Raw genomic sequence first — 9638 nt, 5'->3', positions numbered from 1 at the left:
TGACCAACTCCCAGGAATTTCTACACCTCCCCCTTCACCTGCCCTCTTCCCTCTCCCTGACCAGCCCCCAGAGACCCCCTCCACATCCATGCATCCCATCTCTCCAGCCAAGCTCCTGAGACACCCTCCCACCCTCCCCTCTCCCTTGACCAGGCCCCAAAGACATCCCCCACCACCCACCAACCTGCACCTCTTATCGACTCAGACATTCCACTGGAGTTACTCATTACCGGGTGGCCCCCTCTGTCCCCGGACCTGGGCGTTGGGGCCTGGGAGTGGGAGTGCAGCGTGGGGCTTGTCAAAGGATGAAGAACTTGAAGCCACATCCTTCAACCCCTAGTAGGAGCGGACCTAGACCACTGCAGGGGAGGAGGGGCACTGACCCTCAGAGAGGGGAAAGGGGAGGCCAAGGTCGGGGAGGGACAGACAGGGGCTGTCAGACTTGGGGCAAAGGTCATAGAGGCGGAGTGGAGTTGGAATGGCAGCGGCGTGGGCTGGGAGACCCCCAACTCGGGCCTAGGAAAGGAGGCTGGTGGCTGCAAACACACGAGACGTTTGTATCAAAAATCCCTTTTTAATCAGGCCTCTGCCCGGGATTCTGGGAGTGGAGGCGTTCATGCCTCCCAGCTGAGGTCAGGCTTGACCTTTGGTCTGGAGCGTGGGGAGCTGTCCAGAGAGAGGGCCAGGGCCGTGGGGGAGGACTCTGACCAGGGGCTGTCTGGCTTCTCTCCGGCTTTGAGGAAAACTGAATTGGGGCCCGGGGTACTGAGGGACGGGCAGAGCTGGTGGGGTGCTGCTGCTCCTGCCCCCGGGGAGCCGTCCTCTGCTCTGGGGGAAGGGGGTGTTCTCTCCTCAGGCTCTCAACTCCCCTATGGGGGAGACAATGGGAAGGCTGTGGTGTCAGCCCCTCCCCTTTCCCCAGTCCCGAGGCCCCAGGCACAAAGGCCTCACAGTCATCGGTGGGCCCAGGCCCCGGTTACGGCCTGGACCGGGCACAGTCCCGACTGGAGATGGAGAGGGTGGTGTTCTGGCCCAGGGCCGGGGTTCAGATCAACGTCCCGGCTTAGGTCGGCCTACATTTCCCCTTGTGCCCAGCCTGTTCCCTCCCACCTATAAGCCACCTGAGGGGGAGAGGAGTTCCTTGAGGGCCTTCTCCGGCTTGGGGCCTCTTCGGCCTGGGGAAGGTGGGGAAGGAGTTCCCTCCTGCAGGGAAGGGTGGACTGGGAAATGCCCATGGAGCAGATGTTCAGCGAGGGCTGGGGAGCAGCAGACAAGGGAGAAAGTATCTGGGCTCCTCTCTCTGACTCCCAGCTTCAGAGTCCCATCCCTGGAGGCAAATCTCTCTGAGCCTCATGAGAGACCACCCACCCACGTGGGTGGTCTCTTCCACATGTAGAGGGGCAGAGGACAGGTTGCAGTCTTCTTGGGGCAGGAGGAAGTGGAACGGCAGGGAGCCAGTCAGCCCACCTCTCACTGAGACGCTCTGCTCCAGGGGAAAGGTCCTCTCTGCTAGGTCCGGCCTGCACCCCTTCCCCGCACTGGGTGGCTCACACCTTCACCTCCTCCTCCTCCTCCTCCTCGCCTGCAAACTCGAAGGAGTCTGCCTGTACGGTGGCGGGAACGGAGAACCTGGTCCGCGGCTCCTCCTCCTCCTCCTCCTCTTCGTCCTGCTCTTCCTCCTCTCGCTCCAGGTCCCGGGTGGGCCGAGGCCCGGTCTGGCAGCCGGGGCCCCAAGGCCCCTCGTCCTGGCTCTCCCAGGAACCCCGACCCTGGGGCAACACCTCGGCCAGCTCCCGCCGGGCCCCCATCTCACTGTAGTGGCGGCCGGGGGCCCAGCCCTCGGACCACCTGCCCCTGCTCCCTGGGTCCAGGGCCCCGCTCTCGCCCTCCCTCTGTGGGGGGGGTCCTGCCCCGCCCCCACCCAGGGAGCCCGTTCCTGCCGAGTCTCCATTGGGGCAGTGCCCCTGCGCCGGGGCACCTGGGGCTGGGGGAGTCGCCGGGGGGCTGCTGGAGGTGGGGGGCTGGCCCGTCTCCCCGGTGCTGGGGGGCTCAGAGAAGGTGATGGTGCCGAGGAGCTCACTGAGGAGGGAGGGGCCGAGGTCGAGGCGGAAGGAGAGCAGCGAGTCGGACCGTCGGAGCTCGGGCTCTGAGGGGAAGGAGCCGTCTCTGTCCAGGGGCTTTTCCGATCGGGGGAAGCTGGAGATGGTACGGAACCGGGAATCCTGGTCTGTGAGGGGAAGGGAGAGTGGAATAAGAACAGGGGGCTGGGTCATCCCAGATGGCCCAGTCACATTTTTGGGATCATGGTGGTACGCTGGGAGGTTGTTGGCTGGGGGTGCTGTTGCTGACCCAACCCACGGCAGAAGGGGTAGAGTGGAAACAGTGTGGCCTAGTGGAAGGAGCACAGGATGGGGTCAGAGGACCTGAGTTCTAATCCTGGCTCTGAGACTTGTGCCTGCTGGGTCACCTTGGGCAAGTCAACTCCCTTCTCTGGCCTCGGTTTGCCCCCCTGTAAAATGGGGGTTAAATACTTGTTCTCCCTGCCCTTTAGACTGTGAACCCATTGTAGGACAGGGACTGTGTCCAACCTGATTATATTGTATCTACCCCCACACTTAGTACAGTGTTTGGCACATAGCAAATGCACAACAAACACAATTATTACCATAATAATAATAATGATGATAATAATGATATTTACAAAAGCAGCACCTGTCACTTGCATTGTGTGCTACCCTTCCTCTTCCCTCTCTTCTTCCCTCATCCCTTTAATCTCTCCTTCCTTCCACACTTTCCCCGTCCCCCTTCCTTGGTCCCTCTCCCCTTTCCTATTCTCTTCCCCCTTCCTCTTCCTCACCTTCCCCCACCCCTTCCCCCGTCCCTAAAATCAGATCTTCTCCAAAAGGTCTTCCCTGACTAAGCTCTATTTCTTCTACTCTCCCTTCCTTCTGCATCACCTATGCAATTGGATCTGTACTGCCTAAGCACCCCACCTCCACCTCTACAGTATTAATATACATATCATTCCTTGATTAAATCATATTTATTGTGGACTTACTTTGTGCAGAGCACTGAACTAAGTGCTCGGGAGAGGACAATACAACAATAAACAGACATCTTCCCTGCCCACTCATTTCCCCTCTGGGTAATTTATTTTAACGTTTGTTTGTCTGCTCCCTGTAGACTGAAGGCAGGGATCATGCCTACCAACTCTGTTGTACTGTCCTCTCCCAAGCGCTCAGTACAGTGCTCGGCACACAGAAAGCACTTAATAAAAAGCACTGACTGATTGATCGATCGATTGATTGATTGAAATAATGAGCCCAGCATCTCACAAATCCACGAGGTGGCAGCATTGCCCCACGGCTCCCTCCGGGCTAACGGTGGGCACAATAATAATAATGTTGGCATTTGTTAAGCGCTTACTATGTGCAGGGCACTGTTCTAAGCGCTGGGGTAGATACAGAGTCATCAGGTTGTCCCACGTGAGGCTCACAGATAATCCCCATTTTACAGATGAGGGAACTGAGGCCCAGAGAAGTGAAGTGACTTGCCCACAGTCACACAGCTGACAAGGGGCAGAGCCGGGCACAAGGAGGCCACTCTGCCAACAGCACCATCCCTTATCTGTTGCCGACTTGTTCATTCCAAGTGCTTAGTACAGTGCTCTGCACATAGTAAGCGCTCAATAAATACTATTGAATGACTATTGAATGAAAGGCAGTGCCTGCCCTGTCAAACCCCATCCCTTCCCTCCCCTCTTCCGGGTCCGGCCCTCTGTTCCGCTGAAGGGGGAACGTGGTGGGTGTCTCCAGAAAGGGATCCTCGGGGTCATGCCTGCTCCAATCCGGGGACCTGTAGGCCCAGATGGGGCAGCGTGGGCAGAGGTTGGGGGAAGACCCACCTACCCTGGGGGAAACAAGTGCCACGCAGGGCCAGGGACAGAGGGAGGTCCAACCCAGGAGCGAGAGGATTTCTCTTTTTTGAGCCGGTCTGCTGGAGGGCCTTACACCCTCCTAGTCCTCACTGGGGAATCTGAGGGCGCAGCTGGACGGGGAGAAGGGAATGGAAAGGGGATGAGGATGGAGACTGGGGCAGAGCTGGGGGGAGGGATGTAGGGGAAGACCGGGGAACCAGGGAGAGGGGACCCAGTCCCCGGGCTCACCGTAGCCAAGGTGCTCCTGGAGGGGGCTGCCACTGTGAGGGCTCCCAAAGCTCAGCTTCCCGATCACACCGTCGTAAGCACTTTCATGGAGCTGGGGCAGCGAGATGGCGTTCTTGATGATGGGGGAGACGGAAGGCGGGGCCGGAGAGGAGGAGGCGGAGACCATGCCCCCCCTCGGCGGGGCGCCCCCCCGCCTCACGTGCCGCAGTGTCCGAGCCAGGAAGCTCCCGGGGGAGCGTCCGTCCGGGCCTGCACTCCCGCCCCCACCCCCGTGGTTGCTGAGGAAGGAGGTGTCCCCGAAGACGTCGCCCCCCCGGCCCACGTGCATGGTGTGGCGAAAGTCCCCCAACGGTGGGCTGATCATGTCCGAGGTCAGCTCCGCCCGAGGCTTCCGCTTGCCATGGGATCCCGACACCCAGCCCAGCATGGGCAGCTTCCCCAGGCTCATGGCGGGGCCTGGCTCGGGGCGGGGGCCGCTCAGGGCCGCCGCATGTCCACGCCAGCCTGTGTCCCGGGGGATGCCCGGCCTCGGCTCTGGCCTCAGATCCTCCACTTTGTGGTGCGGCCCCTCTTGGCTCCTCGGTCCTTCTCGCCGGGCACCCCCTTGGGGAGATGACTTGGCCCCTACAGCTAGGGCTGCTGGGGATCCATGATCTCACCCCAGGAGGTGCCCCCCGCAGCCAGGCCCAGCGAAAATGACCCGGGCACCCCGGGGCTGGTGATTCTAGTCCGTGTCTCCCCGGGAGAGCAGAAGGTGGGGGATTTAGCGCTAATCTACCCGCCCTCCTCTTCTCCCCGGCCCAGGTGAGTGGTCCGGCAGGTAGCGGGGTTGAGCTGGGGTCGCTGACCAAGTTCCAGCAGACTGTGGCCTGCAGCGGGACAGAACGGAAGGGGAAAACATGATTTCCAGAGGCTGCAGGTGGGGAGAGCGGGAGAATTCGGTGGGAGGGATCGAGGAGAGGTACTCCACTTCTTCAACTCCCATTCCCTTCTGCATCACTCCGCCTTGCTCCCTTTATTCATCCCCCCTTCCATGTGCCTGTTTATTGTTGTCTTGTACTCTCTCAAGTGCTTAGTACAGTGCTCTGCACGCAGGAAGTGCTCAATAAGCACGATTGACTGACTGACTACCACTGGACCCAGTCCCATCCCTGCCTTGGCAGAAGTCACACTACACCCTTAAATTCCTCCTCCCAACTCCTAATAGGGTAGACATCTTCCCAATCCCATCAGCCCGCCCTCCTAAATCAACTGAGAAGTAGCGTGGCCTAGTGGAAAGAGCCGCGGACTGGGAATCGGGAGACCTGGGTCCTAATGACGGCTCTGCCACTGTCCTAGAGCGTGACCTTGGGCAAATCACTTCCCTTCTCCGTAGCGCAGTTTCCTCCTCTGTAAAATATGGATTAAAATACCTCTCCACCCTCCACCTTAGACCGTGAGACAAGGGACAGTGTCTGATCTGATTGAACTTTATCTACTCCAGGGCTTAGTCTTGTGCTTGGCACAGAGTAAGCGCTTAACCAAGATCACAGTGATTATTGTTCCCTCCGTCCCTGCCCCGCTCTCTTCCTCCTGAGCTTGGGATCTCTTTCAGGCCCTGTCCCACCAGCCTTCTGGGGCGACTCGGACCTCCCGGACCCCGTCCCCTTCACCCTCCCAGCGAAGCGGCGTGGCTTAGTGGATAGAGCGTGGGCCCGGGAGTCAGAAGGTCAAGGATTCTAATCCCGGCTCCGCCACACGTCTGCTGCGTGACCTTGGGCAAGTCGCTTCACTTCTCTGGGCCTCAGTTCCCTCAACTGTAAGATGGAGATTAAGAGCGTGAGCCCCATGGGGGACGGGGACTGCGTCCAACCTGATTAACTTGTATCTATCCCAGCGTTTAGAAAGGTGCTTGGTGCTGAGCAAGCCGTTAACAACTACCCTAATAATAATGATTATTATTATTAAGCACCCCTGGAGCAACTAGTGTTCGGGGGAGCAAAAGCACCCTGCGGAAAGGGTGGAGGGGTTCCCCGGGGGTGGGGGGTGAGGGTCTCCTGGGCGGCGGGTCGCCCGGCTGAGGGTCCGGCTGGTCTCTGGCCTCCCCCAGCATCGGCGGTGACCCCTCCTCTGGGTCCAGGCTATGGGTCCCCGGCGCCACGTGTCTCCCCCTCCCCCTCCCGCCCCCTCCCGCGCATTGTTTGCTCCCCTCCCCCCTCCCCGGCCCCTCCCACGGGCCGCGGCCAAACGAGGTCACCGCTGGGAAAACAACCCACCCCCTCTGCCCTGGGCCCGGGCCCGGGCCCGAATCCGGCCAACCGAGGGCCACCCCCTCGGGGACTGCGGTGCCAGGAGCCCCCGGGGGAGGCGGGAAGGGGAGGGGCCCGAGCTGACAGAGGAGGATGCTCTCCGGAAAGGAGAGGGTTAAACACCCCCTTTCCTTCCCCGCCCCCCCAGCCTCTCCCAGTCCAAGGGAGGGGTCCCGGGAGGAGGGGAAGGGAGGGAAGGGCGGAGACGGGCGGGATAATAATACTAATTATTACTATTACTATTATGGTATTTGTTAAGCACTAACTATAGAGATGCAGCGCGGCTCAGCGGAGCCCGGGCTTGGGAGTTATAGGGCATGGGTTCTAATCCCACTTCCGCCACTTGTCAGCCGGGTGACCTTGGGCAAGTCGCTTCACTTCTCTGGGTCTCAGTTCCCTCATCTCTAAAATGGGGATGAAGACTGTGAGCCCCAGGCGGGACCACCTCATTACCTCGTATCCCCCCCCTCCGGCCCCTCAGCCCTTAGAACAGTGCTCGGCACATAGTAAGTGCTTAACAAATACCATCCTCATCATCATAATGTGCCAAGCACTGTTCTAAGCGCTGGGGGTGGATACGGGGTAATCAGGTTGTCCCACGTGGGGCTCCCAGTTTTAACTCCCGTTTTACAGAGGAGGTAAGTGAGGCACAGAGAAGCGAAGCGGAGCTTAGAACAGTGCTTTGCACGTAGTAAGCGCTTAACAAATACCATCATTATTATTACCCAAGGTCGCACAGCAGACAAGTGGAGGAGCCGGGATTAGAACCCCTGACCGTGTGATTCCCAGGCCAGTCCTCTTTCCACTAAACTGGGCCGAAGGTCGAGGGGGGGGTCCGGATACCCCCCGAGAGGGTCGAGGGCCGGAGGGAGGGGTGGTCAGCGCAACTCCCTCCTCCCACGCATCTGCACAGGACCCCAACAGGACCCTCCTGCCCTTCCCCCTCCTCCAGCCGGACCTCCAGAACGAATGACCCCCCTCCCCAGGCCGTCCTTCCCGGGCCCCCTCCCCACGGTCCCAGCGGGGAAAGCTGGACAGGGTTAAAACCCCCATCGATCAATCGATCGATCGATCAAGAGTCCCAACCGGGCCAATCCGACTGGAGGGCAAGCAAACAGATTCGCCCCCTGCCCCTGGGGCGAGGCCTGTGTCCACCCCCAGGAGGAGGAGGGAGAAATTGGGGTGAGAATGGGGGCGGAGGGGGGGAGGTCCTTGGCTTGGCCGGAGCGGAGCCGGACAGAATGACCTCATCGGATTTTCCCGACTCCCACAGCTCGGAATGCAGGGTGGGTGGGTGGGGGGGAGCGTAGTGGCCCCCTTTTCCCTCCTCTTATCCCTCCCCCCGAAACATCTGACACGTTTCCCCAGTGCAAATAATAATGATGGTTCCGGTTAATCGATAATAATTACGATGGTATTTGTTAGTCGACAATAATCACGATGGCATTCGTTAATAAAATAGTATTTGTTAAGCGCCTACCAGGCGCCAAGCACTGTTCTAAGCGCTGGGGTACCCGATGTCGGGTAGGGATTGTCTCTATTTGTCGCCGAGTTGCACTTTCCAAGCGCTTGGTCCGGGGCTCCGCACCCAGGAAGCGCTCAATAAATACGACCGAAGGAATACCAGCTCATCGGCTTGTCCCACAAGGGGGAGGTCCCAGTTTTGCTCCCCATTTTAGAGAAGGCAACTGAGGCCCAGAGACGTCGAGCGCCTGGCCCGAGCTCACCCAGCGGACGAGTGATGAGAAGCCAGCTCCTCTGACTCCCGAGCCCCGCCGGGCACTGTACTGAGCGCCCTCAGCCTCTCCCAGCCCGCGTTGCCAAACTCTCACTGCAGTAAGCGCCCTCGCCCTCCCCAAGTTGCCGTTGGCTTTTTACCTTGGTCCGAGGGGAGAAACTTGGGCACTGTCGACCGCTCCCCGTCTGAGCTCAGTGGCCCGGTGGCCCACAGCCCGGGCCAAGGGGAGGGCCGGGGGCGTTGCTGCTCGAACTCTTCCCTCCTCCCCCGCCCCCGGCCGGGCCGCCCCCAGACCCCCTTCTCCGCCCGGACCCTCCGCCTCCGTGGGCAGCCGTTTGGATGGCAGGGAAGGGGGGGGGGGAAAGGCCGGGAAGAGTTGGGGAGGGGGGCCGGGCAGGGGGCGGGATCTCGACGCCTTCTGACCAATGTCCTCTAAGTGAGGCAGCCGGAGGAATTTACTTGGGCCACCCGGGGGAGTGGATTCTGGTCCTTGTCGCTTCGATGGTGTTTCCAGCGATAATAATAATGATAATGTTGGAGGCCGTGAAGCGCTTGCCATCTGCCAAGCGCTGTTCCCAGCCCCGGGGTAGATACGAGGCGATACGATAGGGATCACGGTCTTCACCCCCATTTTCCGGATGAGGGAACTGAGGACCAGAGAAGCAGTGGAAAGAGCACGGACTAGGGAGTCAGAGGTCATGGGTTCGAATCCCCGCTCTGCCTCTTGTCAGCTGTGTGACTGTGGGCAAGTCACTTCACTTCTCTGTGCCTCAGTTACCTCATCTGTAAAATGGGGATGAAGACTGAGAGCCTCACGTGGGACAACCTGATTCCCCTGTATCTACCCCAGCGCTTAGAAGAGGGCTCTGCACATAGTAAGCGCTTAACAAATACCAACATTATTATTATTATTATTGAAGTGACTTGCCCGAGGTCACACAGCTGACAAGTGGTGGAGCTGGGATTAGAACCCATGACCTCTGACTCCCAAGCCCGGGTTCTTTCCACTGAGCCACGCTGCTTTTCACTAGCTAATCAGGTTGGATACAGTCCCTGTCCCATACGGGGCTCACAGTTTTAATCCCCATTTTCGAGATGAGGGAACTGAGGAAGGCCATGGGTGTCAGAGGACGTGGGTCCTACTTGTCCCGCCGCGTGACCGTGGGCGAGTCACTTAGCTTCTCTGTGACTCGGTTACCTCATCTGGAAACTGGGGATTGAGACTGTAAACCCCAAGTGGGATGACCTGATTAACTTGTATCTACCCTAGCGCTTAGAACAGTGGTAAGCGCTTAACAAATACCAGAATTATTATTATCCAAAAGCTGGACAGTGACAAAACAGGATAGAAAGAACATTGGTTCTTTCGAAAAGGGGGTGGTGGGGATGAGGGTTGGAGGAGGCTTTGGCAAATACCATGGGCTGCCCGAAAAAACGACCATGTGGA

General features: G+C 59.3%; 1 protein-coding gene across 1 annotated transcript; it reads right to left on the bottom strand.

Annotated features, from left to right (window-relative positions):
- Positions 1–554: 554 nt before the first annotated feature.
- CDC42EP1 (CDC42 effector protein 1) lies at positions 555–8481 on the bottom strand. The gene is made up of 3 exons (XM_007666378.3): positions 8332–8481; positions 4166–5034; positions 555–2227 (listed from the first exon to the last, which is right to left on the bottom strand). Exons 2-3 carry the CDS (start codon positions 4611–4613, stop codon positions 1548–1550), a joined length of 1128 nt encoding a protein of 375 aa, XP_007664568.2. The 5' UTR covers positions 4614–5034; positions 8332–8481; the 3' UTR covers positions 555–1547.
- Between the last annotated feature and the right edge of the window lie 1157 nt (positions 8482–9638).

Source organism: Ornithorhynchus anatinus, chromosome 14 (genome assembly GCF_004115215.2).
Source record: "Ornithorhynchus anatinus isolate Pmale09 chromosome 14, mOrnAna1.pri.v4, whole genome shotgun sequence".
NCBI classification, from domain to species: Eukaryota; Metazoa; Chordata; class Mammalia; order Monotremata; family Ornithorhynchidae; genus Ornithorhynchus; species Ornithorhynchus anatinus.
The sequence above is the reverse complement of the archived record's forward strand: the minus strand, read 5'-3'. Positions and strand labels throughout refer to the sequence as shown.